The following is an 18,326-nucleotide window of genomic DNA, read 5'->3' on the forward strand; positions in this document are numbered from 1 at the left end:
AAAGCTCAAGGGTTTTACTGCTAATTGAAAGTATTGAGGTGCATTTTCACTGACAATTACCACAAAGAGTGTAAAAATGAGAAATAACTTCCAGCATTATAAAATCTTAGTGAAGCGAACACCTATAGCAGAGTTCGTCTGTTCTGATGTAGGATATATTTGTTAAAACCAACATTTTAACTGAAAATATTGGTTAGAAGGCGCTGATAACCATTCAGATAAAAGACTGAGCAAGCTGCATCCTATATGGAACAATGGCTCTTTAATGAGTCTGGGGGTGGATTGGCAAAGTATTGGATTGGAAAGCTTCCCTATCTAAGAGCAAAATGAAGCCTGACCTACCACTACAGAAAATCAACCATTGTCCAAAAATATCCCAGGATAATTTCACCTAATCTGAACAAGAACAGAAGACTGGCAGCAGCCATTTGATCCTGTCTGCTTATATTGGGTCCCAGTTATAACCATGAAGACTTTACCTTTATACTCAAAAAATATCTGAAAAATTCAAAGGTCACATTTTTCAGGTCAAACAAACAAACAAAAAAAGTAAACCTCAAGATAACCAGGACGAGACATGTTCATTACTTACACAACTGGAAAAACCTTTGGGAAGACAACACTAGCTTCAGCTAAATACTCATACAGAATCCGCTGGTCAAAGTCATCAGTGGTGTATTTGACCTGGGTGGCCTGAAAAACAACAACAAGAGTGAAAAGTGAACATGAACTGAAAGGTAACAGCATATAAAGTAAGCTGTATGGTGTGTTTCCTCACCAGCACAGTGAGCAGCAGAGCCTGGATCTTTGGGTCGGTAAGCACCTCCTCGTCCAGCAGAACATTGGACTCTGATACAGACACCTTGCGAAGGTGAGAGTTTCCAATTCTCTGTGTCTCTGTAATTACAACAATCAGGTATCACATAGAATATGTCCTTGAACAAACTTCAGAATCATATCAAACATAGAAGGATGTGCTAGGATCAATACCTTGTGCTATACTCTCACCTATCTCATAGTCGTTCTCTGCTACACGCCTCATCTTTGGAGGGGTAGTCATGCCTGACTCCATTTCTGGTCTCTTTGGTGCTTTGGAGTCTGATATGAGATGATCAAAGCTCTTCCGGGTGCCTAGCCAACAACACACACACACACACACACACAGAGAAGACTTGAAATGTGGCGATTTAACACAGATATTCGGGGGGTCCTTCTAAGGAAAGACTGACAGATGTAACAAAAACTGAGGGATTGGACATACCCAAGAGCTTCTTGGTGTTGGCCTGTGAAGGCTGACCCATGTCGAGGCTCATCGACTTGCGTGTTCGAGGGCTAATCTGGCCCATTGTTGGATAATGAGCTGAAAGGTAGCGCTCTGAAACCTGAGGTGATGTCCACGGCTGAGTCTCATTCAAAGTTCTGAGAGGACAGTAACAGAACAATTGTTAGCAAGTAGGTTACAAACTCATTTTTAACCTAGAAATTCCACAATGGAGGAAGGTGGACAACTGTCCCTAATGACAGATAACTAACCAAACAGAATTGTGGTTCTATCTTTGGTCATGAAACTAAACATTGGACTACTAACTAATACTTACAGGAATAGAGCATGAAATGATGCCGCAATCAAAAAACATATCCGTGCCATGATGGGAGAAAAGAACCCCAAACAAAACAACACACACACACACACACACACACACACACACACACACACACACACACACACACACACACACGAAAAGTAGATGGATAAAATGGAGAACAAAATCCAATCAAGTGTCAATAAGCTGTTAAACCTACTGTCATAACTCCGTTTCTCAGATTTAGTGTACCCTGCAATATGACCTGTCCTGAAGTCTCTAACATTGTGTTTAACTGACATTAACAAATCAGTTACTGCAAACCTTTTAAGCCTTAATTAAAAAAATTGAAATAATTTTAACTGGCCCTAAACTGAAATGCGTGTTAGGGACACTGGCTGAAAGGGGTATAACCACCAGTTAAAAGTTTTGTAGTCATTTTAGATTCTGGATTGCACTTTAACATCAAATTGACACTGCCTAAGGGAAGCATGTGTAATGTAAACAGAATTGGTCCTAGCACAGAACCCTGTGGAACTCCATAATTAACCTCAGTGTGTGAAGAGGACTCTCCATTTACAACAAACTGGAGTCTATTAGATAGACATGATACAAACCACTGCAGCGCAGTACCTGTAATGCCTACAGCTTACTCTAATTCTTCTAATAGAATATTATGGTCAACATTGAACGCCGAACGGAGGTCTAGCAAGACAAGCACAGAGATAATGTTACATCTGTGAGATGATTATGGGTCATTTCCTCTCTAATGGTTAAAATTTTATTTGTGAAATCATGAATTCATTACTAGTTAACGTTAAAGGGATGGTTGGCTCAGTAGAGCTCTGACTTTTTGTCAGCCTGGCTACAGTGCTGGAGAGAAACCTGGGGTTGTTCTTATTTTCTTCAATGTGTGTAAGATGTTCGAGGTTTGTGGAGGGCTTTCTTATACAGCAACAAACTATTTCTCCAGGATAAATGATGATCCTCTAAATTTGTGATACACCATTTCCTCTCCAGCTTATGAGTTATCTGCTTTAGGCTGCGTGTTTGAGAATTATACCACGGAGTCAGGTACTTCTGGTTTGAGATACTATTTTTCACAGGAGCTACAGTACCCAGTGTCATACATAGTATCTATTGTTCAGCACTTTGGTCAGCCTTGTGTGTTTTTAAAGTGCTATATAAATAAACAATGATGATGATAGTAAGGAGGTAAAATTATTAACAAGATAATCGACCTCTGTTGGAGCAGCGTTCAGGTAGCTGCTCTGCTCTGTGTTGGTACAGGGCATTGAAGATGATAACAGTGGGTGGATTATATTCTTAAACTTAGTTACAGCGCTTTCAGAAAGACATCTACTGTGAAGAAACCTACTCCCCACTGCTGTGTAACCAACTATTGTAAATTTAAATCAGGAAATGATCAGACAAAAGAGGGTTTTCAGGAAACACTGTTAAATGTTCAGGGTTTTTTTTTTTTTGCCATATGTTAAAACAAGATCTAGAGTGTGAGTAAAGTGATGGGTGGGTTCTTTTACAATATTAATATAACTAATATAAATTTAAGGTTTTTTTCTGCTCAAAATTCTGATTTTGTTGAAACAAATTGTTGGTTTTAGTTGAAAACGACAATTGTGATTTTCTGATGTCGGAGTTTCCATGAAGGCATCTATTCACTGAAAACTGTTTTCTTTGTATGAGCAGACCTAAAAAAAGAAACTAAACAAATGACTTCTGCATATTTCACAGACAGACAAAGTTTGCTACTTGTTTGAAGAAGGAAGGCTCTTATTTCCTCATTAAGAGGTGACGATAGTTTTAATGTAATACAAATGAAGTGCAGCAGCTGAACAACAAGCATTAAAATACGAAAAGCAAGAATCCCTCATTTTAACATTGCATGTTCCCCAAGTCGATGGCAAAGAAGATGATTGTCTTTACACAGTGTTCAAAAATACTTTCTGCCAATGATTCCTCCACAGAGAACTGTGCATGTGTGTTAAAATTATAGCCAGCCATAGCAAGTGATATTTGGGACAGAATTCAGAAGTCACTGGCCTTCTTGGGCTTACCTGTCTGTAAAAGTTTATTTTTGGCTTTAAAATTACTGTAGTGATTTGACAGAGATGTGCAGAGCACAGAAGAAAAGTTTAAAAAATAATACAAAAAATACAGGTGGTTCACAGCAGGCAATTTACAGCATTTTATAATAATGTATACATTATTAGTAAAACTATTGTTTCAAATTGTCTTATTAAAGTATTTATTTATTTATTCATCATCAGCTTTAAGGAGGCCAAGCATCTCTACACACATTTGGTGTAGCACAAGTAGAATACTATTGAAAACAGAAGCATCAGTGAGCAGACTGATGCTCTTTAACTAACTTCCACCGTAGTTTGTTGTCCTTAGTTTTTATTGTCTTTTAATGAGCTCACCTGCACGTAGGATCAGTCATATGACTTGAGAAGGTGTCCATAGGAACTGGGTCCATGGAGAGGTCAGAAATTAACAGTGACTTCCTGTGTTTGAGGCTGCAGCGACTTCGGACCTCCTCAGATACAGTGAGTAGTGCTACACAAAACAACAAAATGTTAGTTACGATATCATAGCTGTTAGAAGGGCACATCCAAACCACTTCAACTACGCAGGGTTAACAGCTCAGACATTGGTTCAATATTAATGCTAAGATCCTCTGATATCTGAGTTAGCAAACACTACCCAAGTTCCTCAACTTCATCACATGATGACCTCAAATATCCAGCAAATGAAAGGTATTTCAAATGTGTGAAAGTGCTGAAAATTGCAGTAAAACGACACTGAACATCTTATGTACCAGCCAGATAGGCCACACTCTGGGTGTTGACCTCAAACTTGTCACATTTCAGATGCTTGCTGATGAGAGCCAACAGTGTGTGAAGGATTCTCACTGTCCTTGCGACTGTGGTGGCTGATGGGTGCCTGTAGCCTGAAAGACATGTATAAAACATGCTGAGAAACAGAAAGACAGACGGCAATGGAAATGTCATTGTGTACAAAAACAATAAAACAAAATATAGTGCTGAGGGGGGACAAACCCACACACATAATAAAACGCGTTGCTTTTCACAGTCACGCTGTGTGACTTCCTTTCTTAGATACTGTAGTTAAATGCAGACAGCCATTTTTAGACATAGCACTTCCTATGTACATATTCTGAAGCTTCATTTCTAAAATCATACTGACAGCAGATTTGTGTGTCTGTTTAACTGTGTTTTTGCAGACTAAATATCTACAAACAAGTGTTTAGAATCATGACACACCAGTTTACCTTTGAGTAGGTGGCCCACCAGTGCAAAGTTAAAGTTGGCGCTAAAGTTGAGTCCGACAAAGTGATCCATCTGCTTGCAGTGCCATTCTAAAGGACGCCTGATCTCCATGAATACTTCTTCTGGACTCTGCAGGACAAATTATATGTTAAAAAAAGACTCCTTATCAATGGCCATGTCGATGTATGGCCACAATATATTTCCTGCACACAGATGTTACTTTTGGCTACATGATGGAAGTCTAGTGCTAAATACTGAATCAAATATCTCTTTATTAGATTCTTGAAGACATTTAACATACAAAAAAGACCAATCAGTTTTTTAGCTCCTGTCAGAGAAGTTCTACATAAAAGTAATGGGTGATGTGCAGTACCAGACGATATTCTGACTGTCTTATAAATGAGTGTGTTTACGTTCACTTCAATAACCTGATCACAGAGGGAAACCTGAGAAACACTGCAGTCATCTGGTTGCTTACCATCACCACTACCCACTTTTCTAAAGTCAAAGCGTGCCTACAGTGGATGAGCTGAAGTTATTAGCCATATTCACATAAACAATGTTCCTGGGCATTGTTACAAACTAAATTATACATATACAAAGCAAAAAGTAGATTGTCACCCGATGGATGGTCTTTAATTCAAACAATATACAACTGCAGGAATGAAAAGGCAGTAAATAATGCTTTTTACCTTATCATTGAAAACACGCATTGTGTCCAGAGTGTGGAGGTTCTGCTCCAGCAGGGCCGTTCCAGCTGAGTAAAGGTTGACTTCATCCAGCTGCAGCACAGCTATTGCCACCCAGAACAGAGCTTTGTGCATGGGAGATTCCTGGGAGATTAAACAAATAAAGACAAATTTAATTAATATTACAAAGGGGATAGTGATAAACAAAGAGCCAATAAGGTTTTACTTTATAACAATATGATGTACAGAGTTACCAAGTTGAAAAGAAAGGAAAAGATCAAACAGTTTGAAACAATTTGATTTTGAACAGAATTGTGAATTTCTGAAAGGTTTCCCAACTGTGACAAAAAGTAGATCTATACTAGTTGAATACCTTGCTGAGTAGAGGTTGTAGCTTAGTCAGAGCAATGACTGTGGCCTCTATTAATACTTGGCTGTTGTAATTGTCTGGCCCCTTCAGACAGCTCTCTAGACCCTGAAACGAAAAGAAGAGTGAGTGAAATAAAAAGAAGGAAGAAGAACAAAATGTTAAACATAATTTTTCAGTTAAATGTTACCGTTTACACCGTACACAATACACGGAATAAAGAAGTCAAAGAGACAGTGAAGTAAAATTCACAGGTGTATGTGAAGCAGCTTTACTCTACAAACGTCTATGTAGACATGTAAAGGACTGAAACACACGTTCTGTTCACGGATCAGACTGCATGGTAAATGACTCAAGGCCCTCACCCGGTCTATGCTGAGCAGAGGGCTAGCCTTGCTTAGGATTCGAATGATCTGCTTGATCTGGCCATGGCTCACTCTTTTACTGATGCAGCCAAACACCACCAGTGCTCTGGGCTGAAGAGATGGGTTGTATTGGAATGCAAACCTGGAATCCAAAGACAAATAAACACCTGTTCCACACTGAAAATCTATGCAACTGAATGAAAAGCAATAGAACACAAGAAGATCATACTTTTGTGCAAGTTCTGTCCACTGGTCTAACCACTTGCAGCTTGGTATGTCCCTCATACAAGCCTGGACCAAAAACACATAACTCAATCAGTATTTAATAAACTAAATACAGTAATTAGACAAACAGTCAATTTTATAATAATAACTTTTTATTAAACGAATAAGGGTAGTAGGAAGGCAGAGAAAAAGCAAAAACGTAAAAATCCTGATTTTCTCAGCTGACCTCCATGATTTCCAGTAAGGCCTCAGTGACGGTTTCGAGGGAGGACAGTGCAAAGGTCTCCCTCTCATAAGAGCCTGGTGAGAATGAGCGGTCTCTGTAGCTGGAGCGGAAGGCAATCACAGCGGCTGATTTGACTTTGCTGATGCCAAACAGCAGGTAGAACTTGGGCAGGGAGAACTCAGTCAGACTCAGCCTCAGAACCTGCTTTGTTTCCTCTGTATTCAACACAAAAACATGGTTCTTTTTTCAGGTCACAGTAGCCTACTCGCTTTTTGTTTTGTGTGTCCATTGTGTGCCTGCACGCCATGCAAACTCATGCATCTAGCTTTATGAAGATACTTCCCATTATTCACTGACCAATAAAGAAGAAAATAAATGAACAAACACTTCCTCACCACTGAAGTTGAGCTGAGAGCAGGTGCAGAGGGAGTGGATAATGTTGATGACCAAACCGTGAGTGGAGGCCCTGAGGGACAGAGGCCCAGTGGCTACTAGCAGGGTTACCACATGGAACAGATAAGGCAAGTGGGCTGCCACATCTAGAGAGTTGTTGAAGGACAACATGAGCATGTAGCGAGCCAAGATGGCAATGTCATCCCACATCAGGTGCTGCTCCAGTGTTGGCGTTGGGGACAGACACGTCTTGTCGATGATCTTACACATCCGCCCAATGACCTACCACAAAGAATAGGTGTAGAATCGTTATGTGTAGCATGTCTTGAACTGCCCAATTTAGGTTATGTCTTAGCATCTCATTTGGGTTAAAGGTCAGGATCAAGTCCTTATTCTCTCCGAAGCTTCGGCTCATTGTTTGCTGCATCTGCTTCTAAGCATTTTGTCACCGAGTTCAAGGTGTCACTTATGCTATTATCTGAACGTTGCCTCAGTTGCGTCCTTCAATTAACACCATTATTATTCATTGTTTTTTCTACAGTGGACACATGAATACAGATGTTAGCTAGCCACATAACCTTTTGCAGTTTTTTGTTGCTTATTTTCACCCATTTTTCACAACTGAAAGTTGAAAAAACAAATAAATAAAGCTTGGTCTGTTGGTACAGGGTTATTGATGCAGGTATCAGAATTTGTTATAGAATAAAATAATAACTCACAGGAGCAGAACAGTTACGATAAGAATGAGTGGAAATCTAGTCCCCAATAGTAAAATGTACTGTATTGCATATGAGATCTGATTTATGACATGAAAAACTATCCAATGTTTGCTCAGAGGAAGTCCCATGGGCTCTCCCCATCCTCCTCGTCTCCCCTGCAGACCTTCAGGCTGTGCAACATAGATTCATAAGATGGAATCTCCACGTGAGAAACCGTTTTTAGAAATGTGTTGCCTTTTCCAGCTTAATGCATCTGTACAATAGTACAGTTACTAAGTGCCTGTGAAAGTTGTTGGGTGTAATGCATGCCTTACATCAAACACTTTATTTTCTTCTATTTTTCTTCAGATTGGATACCTATGTTTTTAGAAGGGCAGTTTCTGTCATTATCAAGACTTTATGAGCATAAAGAAAAAAGAAAAAACAAAACAGAGAAGAGCACATCCTCACACCAGACCCGATCTCTAAGAAGCTACGGTATTAAAGACGACTTCCACAGGGGTTAACTGGAAAAAGTTTACTGGGGGCATTACTCATGATATTCAATCAGATTGTGAATGTCTATGTTCTCCGTAGAAGACTGTGGAAATGTCATTGAAAGCCACTTCCTCCTGCTGCTTTTTAAAATTTCAAGCGATCAAACGATTATTTAAAGAAAATGGTAGAAAAGCTTTATCCTTACACAACCACAAACGTACATTAAGGCCTTATAAGATGTATCTCCTTGCGTAAGCTAATAATAACTTCTCAAAAATTTTGAACTCAAGTAAAATTTTGTACAAGTAAAATCATGGTTTTATAGGAGTGCTTAACCAGAGCCAATAAAGGCAACACTAAAGAGGAAATGCAAACTTAATAATAAATGTATCACTAGTAAACTAATAATACTAATCATGACCCTTAATAATCATTTTGGTTATGAAGCTGACATACTGGACTATACAGCTATTCTAACCAGTTAGAAAATGGCATTTATTCAAGTTTTGGGAGACAAAGAGTTCAAGAACAGCAAACAAGAAGCCATTGTGTCCAGTAGGCTGTACTGCCATGACATCATGCTGTAACTCTACAGATAACACCAGGATAAAGACTCAAGTAAGACGTCTAATAGCTATGTACAATGCTCAATTTTATATATCGTTTTTCAAATTCAGTACAATACTTTAGTAAGACCAAACTGACCTGCAGAGAAAAACAATACTACAACTCAAAGATCAATTTTTTCTTAGTCAACAGTCTTCACAATGGCCACTATTGAGTGCAGTGATGGTGTCTGCTATAATCGGAGCCAGGGGGCCTTGGGTTTTCTTTTGTGTCTGCCTGTGTATATTGTGTTTGTTTATCCAAACAGCAGCTTGGATTTGGAACAACAGCACACAGATAATGGATAGTGATTAGATGAGTTTGTCTCTTTAGCTTCTACAAATCAAGAGTGAATCCCAGCTGGATTTATTTCTTCCATCAGTATGTAAGTAATTATTAACTGACTTTAACATTTAAATATATTTTATATTTTAGGTTTCTGTGTAGGAGTAGGAGTATGCCCTTGACCTCCAAAATCTAATGATTTTTTCCTGAAGTCTAAAGACTTTGGCCAAATTTGTAGAGATTTCTTTGAGATGTAAAGAGAAAAAAATTAAGAATTTAAGGGACACTGTCACTGTAACCTTTGACCACCAAAGATTTGATGTTAAAAACTGTGGGACAATTATTGTAGGGTCTTTACAATTTAACGCACCATGAGGCAACTGTTGTTGTGATTTGATTATATAAATAAACTTGAACTGAACTGAATTGGGACTTGATAGACAACCCAAAGATGCAAGTCATGTGGCCACTGTGGTTATCAGTGTGGAAACATAACAAAGGCAAAAAATTGTCAGCTGCCTTGGCTCATGTCCATGTGCATTTCTGCTTTTAGGCCACATGATGTGGTGGCTTTTTGTTGATTTGTTTTTCTGTCCTGAACTACAGGCTCTCTGTTTCGACTGACCAGTAGCTGGCAGAGAAATTTTGCTCTTTACGTACAGCTGTTCTTCTAAATGAAAACTGTAGCACACATAGCTAGAACGTAGAGTATGAGATCCAGTTGCAGCACAGAAGCACGTTTTAAACTTGCAGCCTGAAAGCATTAATCATTAATCCATAATTTAAACATAGTATATCCTTTATTAACCATGACCAAATGAGCTGACCTGGACCAAGTAGAAGTGAGTCTATTAAGAAGTGTTAACACCAGGTCAGGGTTTGTGTGTGTCGGTCTATGTGTAAATATCTATATCTAGAAGGTTTGATGTTAAATTTGTGGGCCAGTACATGATAGGGTACTGCTATCATGCCCTGGCCCCGTTGTGCCATATCTACTGTCTGTAGTTTCAAGACAGTGGGTAGCTGGCTCAGTTGATGTGCATAAGGCTAATAATGCTATATATTGATATATATCTGCCACGCATTGTGATATATTGCATAACACAATGCAGCATACACAGATAATAAAAGCACAGTGCTCAGAAACAGAAGAGTTTGACAAATGGCAGGAAAGTGCATTGCAGTTCCCCAAGTGGAAGAATATATAAGCTCTCTTTCTGATGGACGTTTATTGTTTTATATTTTTCCAGAACTCTTTCAATATTCTTTGTAACAGATGTGAATCAGCACAGAAATGCCCCTAGTGGGAACAGTATGTAATTACTGAATTTCTCCTTTTCACCTGATTTTGATATTTGGCAATGAAGGAAAGTTCTGTAAAGAAAAGTAATTACTTTATGAAAATAAAGTATTTCGTCCACTTCTTATGTATATTAAAATGTATAGGATAATGAGCATATGTGTTTGTATGAAATATAATGTAGGATTTGTCCTGTTTAACATAATGCGATGGTTTTTACAACCGCTTTAATTGATCAGTTGTTTACTCAAACAACCTGCTCTGCTCATTTAACAGAACCCCAAGTCACTTTCCATCATCAATACCATTAAATCCTCTCCACGAGTTGCAACATGATTCAACATGATTATTTTCTGTGTGTATTAGTTGCCAATGTGCTCTCACCTTGTTGGAGACCAATTTGACATTTCCTGAGGCTAGAGCCACTGCAGTATCAGCCATAACCTCTGCTTTGATGGAACCCAGGCCTCCTGTGGCACTGGTCTTAATAAAGCTGTCTAAGACCACATCCAGCAGGTCTGTTATCTGAAGGTGAGATGGTTAGAAGGCCAGAATCCAAGAGACACATGTACTTATTTAGCTGCTGAGGGGCTGGGTAAACTTACCTGGCCAAGGCTGCCCCAGATCTTAGCCTGGATAGAGGGATACATCTGTTTTTCATTTATTGTCATGGTGATGAGTTTGTCCAAAATGGCAGTGACCCGCTGGCGCTTGGCATCGTCATTGTGCTTACAGAAGCGGACCAGGTTGAGCAGCCAGGGTGTCATGTACTCCAAGCAGAGATGCTTCAGCTCGATGCCTGCAAGAGAACAGCAGCACTTAGAGCTTACGGTTTATTTTAATGTTAAGAATATATCACTATATTGCCAAAAATATTCAATGGTCCTGTCTTCAAACACTTATGAACTTAAGTTTATTTATTAAGCACTTTTCACAGATAGCGGGTAACAACAGGCTAAATAAACAAGAATATTAGGTGCCAAAATAGACAATACAAAATATTTAATAAAATACAGCAAAGTTAACAGGTGGCTTTAAAATAAATTAATCAATTTAAATAAGTAAATAAATAAATACATTCCTGAACAGAAAGCCGGATTAAACAGAAATGTTTTTTTTTTTAAAGAATCAGCAGAGTCAACCAAACACAGTTGTGGTGGTACACTGATCCACAGCCTTGGTGCCACAGGCTGAAAGGCTCTGTATGGGGAACAACCAACCGACTCGGAGTCTGTGAACGTGGACAACGAGCAGCAGTGTATTTTGTAAGAAGCTGAGATAAATAATCTGGGGCCTGGCCATTTGGTGCTCTGTATGCTAAAACAAGAATTTTAAAATGAATTCTAAAATCTATTTGCGAGCCAATGTAGAGAACATAAAACAGGAGTAATGTGAGCACGCTTGCTAGAACGTGTTAGCAGTCTGGGTGAAGCACTTTGTATAGCTTGGAGGTGAAAAAGGGATGATTTGTCCAAGCTGGTAAACAGAGCATTACACTAAATGCGATGACACAAACGCAGTTCAGCTGAGGAGACCATATGTTGCAATTTAGAAATGTACCTTAAATGAAAGAAACAGGAACCAGACAAAGGTTTTACATGCAACTCAAATATTACTCCAAGGACAGAAAGAAGCAAGAACCTGACTGACTTCAGAATGTAGTTCAAGAGGAGCTGCAATCACGGTCTCAGTCTTGTTGGTGTTTAAAACAAGGTAACAGATAGAGAGCCAATCTGAGTTAAGTAGTGGATTAGGGTGGACAACCTATCCAGTAGATGAGTCTTAAAAGACATGACAGCTTATCCATTGTATGCTAATGACAGCTGAATATGTCACTGGCATACAATGGATAAGAAATGTCACTAAAAGACTAAATAAGCTAAAGAAAGCATGTAGAAAGAAAATAATAATGGACTCAAAACTGAACCCTGTGGAACCCCGCAGGTCAGGAAGGAAATGTTAGAGGAGAACTTGTCTGTTCTAACAAAGAAGGTCCTATCAGATAAGTATGAAGAAAACCATTCTGGCTTTCTTTCTCTGGCAGAGCCATATACACCAGCTAAAGCTTTAAGCCTATTAAGTAGGAATTTGTTTCCAATGGTATCAAAGGCTGCGCTATGACCAAACAAAATGATCACAGAACAATTCCCTGCATCAGAAGCCATTAGAAGATCATTACAGACCTTCAAAGGAGCGGTCTCAGTGGAACGCTGCCTCTGAAAGCCCGACTGAAAAGGGTAAAAATATGTCATCTGCACAGTAAAGATCAGAACTGATTTTCTACTATTTTTTCTAGTAATTTGCTTATAAATGGCCTATTGAAATAGGCTTAAAATAATTACTAGTAGAGCTGGATTCAAGATCATGTTAGAATAGGAAGGTCCATCCCCAAACCAGACTGTTCCCACAAAGTTGTGAGCATGAAAATGCCCTAAATGTCTTCGTATGCTGAATCAATGAAATGAAGCTCACAAATGAAGAGTTGCTTTTACTGGAACTAGGGGCCTGAGCACAGCTCTTGAAAAACAACAACACCACAATCAACGTCCACCAAACTTAATACTTGGCACAGTGCAATCAGTATCTTTTTCCTGGGAGCTGCCAAACCGATATTCGTCAATTGGATTGCCAAAACAAGTGTTTACTGCTCTAGAGTCCAGTGGCTGTGTGATTTACACCACTGCATCCAAAGCTTTGCCTTATACTTGGTGATGTAAGGCTTGGATGCAGCTGCTCTGCCATGAAAACCTATTCCATGAAGCTTTTTGTGCAAAGTCTTGAGCTAATTTGAAGGCTTCATGAAGTTTGGAGGTATGTAGCGATTGACCATACAGAAAGTTGGCGACCTTTGTGCACTGTGCACTTCAGCATCTACGTAAAATCATAAACCATATTGTCATTCCCAAACGCTCCCCTCCCCACCACAGTTATGTAAAAAAAGAAACAAAAACCTTAAAACTTTATGCATTTCAGTGAGGTGAGCTGGTGGCGGTATGAGTACAATGTATCTATTCCCATTTAGAGAGGTAACATCTTTGAATAATAAACTGACGCAGTTTCATGACTGAGTGTATGTGAGAGCTTATGTATGGTAACCAGTACGATGGTAAGCAGACTTACTAGACTTGCTGAAGCCTGAGATGCACTCCTCCAGAAACTCCAGAGTCAGATGAGGTTCGTTGGCTGCCAGAGTTTTGCTGATGGAAACTATAAAGAGCGTATTGTTGGCTGGGATGCAGAGACCTGATGTCTCCAGCAGCTGGCCCTCTATCTTCAGATTAAAGGTGCAGGTCAAAGCACACAATAGGTTGTAAGCTGCAGATCTGGATATGAAACAGATAAGTCAGTGTAAAAACAGTTTTAGTCTTTACTTTTACAGGTTTGAGTTGAAAAACATAGGTGTTGTAAATGAGTAGATCAAAAGTTTTATTTCAGGTCGGTGAAGCTCAACTGAAAACTGGAAAGACAATAAGATGTGCTAAAATGTTCGAGTTTTTCCTTTGAAACTGAACCACTTGCATTGGATCAAAAATATTTAGGCTCATGTTCAAAGTGTACATTACTGCGCAAAAGTCTTGAGCCATCCCTCATTTCTTTACATTTTGCTAGGTAAATGGGAAATAGATGCAGTGAGCTAGTGAGTAAAATACAGGCAAAACAGTGTTTTGGTCCACCCACATTTTTTTTAACAAAACAACTTTTAGGGAAGCTTTCTTGTAATTTCTTCAAGTAGTCTTCAGGAATACTTTTCTGATGTACAAGGACTAGACTAAAAGTAAGTATTTAAGTAAAAAAGGTGCCATTAAGAAGACATTAAGAAAGCCCAGAAAGCGATTGCTCATGTCTGGTTCTTTCAAGGAAAACAAAGAAATGAGGGGTGGTTGAACTAAACCTTTATACCTTAAACACAGTGTATAAAAAATGAATGTATCGCTAATCCAGTTAACTGCTGGTTTCTGAAATTTGACTTTGAAGCATTGAGTTTTTTGACCACTGCTATAGTTTTTGCTTTGTATCAGTTTTATAATCTAATTTTCATCTACATGGGGCTATAATTTATGACGGAAATACAATGTATTCACACATTGTAGTACCTTAAATTTATGTTTTCATAGACATGTGAGCAATAGGGTTGTTTTATCAAACATTTATACAAGCAGGAGTCACTAAGTTTAAGGTGCTTCTGCATTAGGTTTACTTCCAGCAACCTTTATACAAAGTCTAAACTTTAAACCTAAAGTATGCTCAAATATTCATGTGTCACTGGTTCCGAAGCAAAAAATCTCAGTTATATTTTAAATTAAACACATTCTTTGTTATTTTTACAGACCTACTTTATTCCCCATAAAGCCAAAGAATTTGGCCTAGAATAACAAAACAATGACCCTACAGGACAGACCTGAGGCTGGGGTCAGAACTGCCCAGGTTGAGAAGAGCAATGTTGAGGAGAGTGCCAGGCACATCTTTTGGTCGGATTTTAGTGTGCTGAGGGATGGAGTCAGGCTGCGACAACTCCCAGCGTGTCCGGATATGGATGATAGACTGAACTATGGCATCACACTCCTGGTGCATGAAAGTGAGGGGTGTGCCCTGGTTGGCCATGGTGAGGGTGAACTGACTCTCATCCACAAGGCAAATTTCCTCAATCTCGGAGGCATAATATACATCGTTGAGGAAGACAGGCTGGCCAAGGACGCGGGTGCGCTCAGCTGAGGTCACCTGAACGGCTGTTGAACCCACCTGGTCAAGAAGAAAATAAAGATGGTTAAAGATACACCTCTGTTACGATTTTAGTGATTTAATATGTTTATTTAGTGGTAATATTTCTATGTTGCTCATTTTTAGTGCAAGTTCACTGGCTGAAACCTTACCTTAATTGAGACCTTGGTATCTTTGTGGGCCAGTTTGAGGGCATTGTGGAACACTTTAAGGTCTTCCTCCAGTATCAGTGTGGCTGCAGGCAGCTTCTGTTGGTCAGGTTCAATGTGCTCTGCCAACTTAGCTGGAGAATCAATGAACTGGAGCCGCTTGCTCCCTTTTAGGCCTGTCAGCAGCCGCTCATGATACTTGGTGTACTCTCTTACCCAAGTGTTGCAGTTGTAGACATAAACAGCTGCCACATTCTCATATGCAAAGCCAGGAAAGACAACAAACCACTTAGAGAGGAAGTCAGTCTTGAAACGATTGCTGGGTCCAACATGTGTTAAGTCTACCACTATCTCATAGGGCTTAGCATAGTAGGGTTTGAGGGTGAGAAGGACATGGTAGATGAGCAGGTCACCATTGATCTGGCCCGTTTTGAACCTAAAGAAAAGGGGGGAAAAATTCATTATGGTTAAATACGAAATAGTTTTATTTTTTAGATCAGTTGTATAAATGTGAGGCTTAAATTGTTCATTGCATTCTATGTGGTTGAACTCCGAAAAGCTTCATTTCTGAAAAAGATTGCTTCTTTTTGTCTGTTCTTTTTTGTAAGAGCCCTGCAAGCCTCTGTGGTATCAAACCCAAGGCTCTGAAATAATCACACCCTCTGCAAAAAAACAAACAAACCAAAAGACAAAAAAAAACCCAGCAGAAAGAGGGGTCAGGAAGTGACTTCAGACCATCTCAACAGTCAGTTTGCAGCAGGTGTCACGTGCCATTTCTTCCCCAAGACCTCCATAGGACTACTTCAGGTAAGAATTTGTCATGCAGCATCTTTGAATCATATTAAAAGCACAAAAGTCAAGCATTTCCTTTAAATTTTTTTTAACTAGAACTGTTCAAACAACCTTCTGATCATGAGCTCTTGTAGTGCCATTCTGGAATAACGTTCTACATTTTTTTTCAGCTTTACTTTTTCTAAAACAGTTTCTGAATTTCAGAGATGATGGAAGGTGCAAAAACTCTTTGGCTGTTTCTCCTGCTCAACCACCTGCCACTCTGCCCTGTCGGTGCTGACGCAGTCCTTTCAACAACTCAAATATATTCACAAGACTATTCACAAGACCAAAGAAGCAGCCCCACACTTGCTGTGAGTACTACCCTCAGAACAAGTGAAGACAAAAACTCCATCAATGGCACTCGTGGTGACTGCTTGGTTGACACTGAGATGGGTCTGATTGCTATAAGTTCAGCTGGAGGTCTCATTGTGTGCTTGCTGGCTGCTACTGTGGTACTGGCATGCCAGGTCTGCAGCCTTCAGCGCCAGGTTTATGGCCCTCGCACCTCACGGTCCAACATGGACTTAGTAAGCAGTACAGGCTACTGGGGCACAGACCAACCAGAGATTGCAGGCCTGGTTGGACCATATGATGCCAGTGTCATGCTTGAGGAGGTGAAAGAAGACAAGACTGAGGAAGAGAGGCAGGCTGAAACAAAAGGGACAATGGAGGACGATGGGGCAGGACTCAAGGAAGGGGCAATGGCAATAGCGTTTAATCCTGAGGACGATCAAAGTCATATGCACAGCTCCAACTTCAAGGACTCCTGTTTGGAGATTCCCAGGGATTTAGAAGACATGCCCCTTGTTGTGTAAGGAGGTAACCCTACTTCAGTAAATCCAGTCACATACACAACTAATCAGTTTAGCTGATTTAAAATATATTAACTTGGCTTGTTTCAATCACATCCTTTCCAACAGAGATGCACCAATTGTTAAATCATGGGCAAATATAAAATAAAATAAACGAATTATATTAATGGAGATTTTTTTTAATTTTTATTTTGCTCTTTTTTTGGACAGAAATAAATAACTTTGAAAGTCTTTCAAACGCATTCATGAAACGGACACAAGGAAAGAAAAAGCTATAATAGAGTGGTGACTGTTTTCTTATTTGCTGAAGGCAGTCAACAAAGTGAGAATGGAAATTTGGTAAATAAACTGATAATTTTGTTGTTGCATCACTATTCCTGTTTATTTTCATCTTGTTAAATGTAGGGCATCATATGCAATTTACTACATTAGTGCTGACAGAATAAAGAGCTTTGGGTGCACACACCAAAAAGCATAGTTTTTGCTTAGATAAGGATACTTTTAACATGTTACATAGTTCTATATCTCGTAGTAAATCTTTAAAGCCTGGTCCTGAGTGTTCAATTAAAACAGAAAGAAAGAACGAAAGAAAGAAAGACATCATAACTTTTAAACACATAACATAGCACGGTCCATATTTGTTGTGCGCATGATTTGCATCAGTAACATAACATAGCATAATAACTTACATAATGAACAAAAAGCAGATTAACAAAAACAAGGTCAACATACATTCACAGTTTTGAAGAGATAATGGGCTAAATTGATAATAGAAATGCTGGAAACTTAACTCTGAATCTGTTTCAGCTATGTCTAATCTTTTAAATGAATTTTCAACAATTTAATTATTGGTTATAACTTAAATACTTGTAATATTTGCCAGTTTTTAAATAAATTGACCTTTGTATTGGTGTCAGTGTTTCATGAGTCAAATCAATATTTGTCAATTATGAGCCCTATACACACACACACAGACAGAGAAAGTTGTGGTCAAAAGTTTCCATACACTCGTCATGGACATTTTGAGCTTTAAATTATTTCTTTCCATTGTTGTTTTCCCTGGTCGACTGAGTCTCATCAATATACCTTCAAGGACTAAAAGAAAAACACACAAAAAACAACCAAGAACTGGATGTACTGTAGAATTTATTTTGGATTTCATAATCATACATGACCAAAAATGTGCACACAAGTTCAAATATATATATACACCCCCCACTAATATTTGGCTACATGTTCCTTAGTTGCACCTAGACCAGATGCTTT

At 39.0% G+C, this 18,326-nt stretch overlaps 2 protein-coding genes across 9 annotated transcripts in view; one reads left to right on the plus strand and one right to left on the minus strand.

Annotated features, from left to right (window-relative positions):
• nf1a (neurofibromin 1a) overlaps positions 1-18,326 on the minus strand; it is a 132,725-nt gene that overhangs the window by 7,643 nt on the left and 106,756 nt on the right. For all 4 annotated transcript variants that reach the window (XM_026191696.1, XM_026191695.1, XM_026191697.1 and 1 more), the window contains 18 exons: positions 15,418-15,850; positions 14,946-15,286; positions 13,667-13,869; positions 11,152-11,345; positions 10,931-11,071; positions 7,162-7,441; positions 6,767-6,981; positions 6,545-6,606; positions 6,316-6,457; positions 5,957-6,058; positions 5,587-5,727; positions 4,897-5,023; positions 4,423-4,554; positions 4,025-4,160; positions 1,262-1,419; positions 1,009-1,131; positions 779-897; positions 593-693 (listed from right to left, as the gene is read on the minus strand). In XM_026191696.1, coding sequence (XP_026047481.1) covers positions 593-693; positions 779-897; positions 1,009-1,131; positions 1,262-1,419; positions 4,025-4,160; positions 4,423-4,554; positions 4,897-5,023; positions 5,587-5,727; positions 5,957-6,058; positions 6,316-6,457; positions 6,545-6,606; positions 6,767-6,981; positions 7,162-7,441; positions 10,931-11,071; positions 11,152-11,345; positions 13,667-13,869; positions 14,946-15,286; positions 15,418-15,850 — 3,150 coding nt within the window. The remainder of the gene's footprint in view (positions 1-592; positions 694-778; positions 898-1,008; positions 1,132-1,261; positions 1,420-4,024; positions 4,161-4,422; positions 4,555-4,896; positions 5,024-5,586; positions 5,728-5,956; positions 6,059-6,315; positions 6,458-6,544; positions 6,607-6,766; positions 6,982-7,161; positions 7,442-10,930; positions 11,072-11,151; positions 11,346-13,666; positions 13,870-14,945; positions 15,287-15,417; positions 15,851-18,326) is intronic.
• On the plus strand, positions 8,761-17,972 carry LOC113035876 (uncharacterized). Of its 5 annotated transcripts, none has more exons than XR_003274399.1 (3): positions 8,761-9,346; positions 16,023-16,221; positions 16,377-17,972. XR_003274399.1 is itself a non-coding variant. In XM_026191704.1 (2 exons), the coding sequence occupies exon 2, from the start codon at positions 16,413-16,415 to the stop codon at positions 17,061-17,063; it is 651 nt and encodes a 216-aa protein (XP_026047489.1). In that variant the 5' UTR covers positions 16,073-16,221; positions 16,411-16,412; the 3' UTR covers positions 17,064-17,972. The 5 variants fall into 5 exon arrangements, 1 of the variants encoding a protein (XP_026047489.1); XR_003274400.1 differs by having other exon boundaries at positions 16,397-17,972; XR_003274398.1 differs by having other exon boundaries at positions 8,762-9,346; positions 16,411-17,972.

Source organism: Astatotilapia calliptera, chromosome 14 (genome assembly GCF_900246225.1).
Source record: "Astatotilapia calliptera chromosome 14, fAstCal1.2, whole genome shotgun sequence".
NCBI classification, from domain to species: domain Eukaryota; kingdom Metazoa; phylum Chordata; class Actinopteri; order Cichliformes; family Cichlidae; genus Astatotilapia; species Astatotilapia calliptera.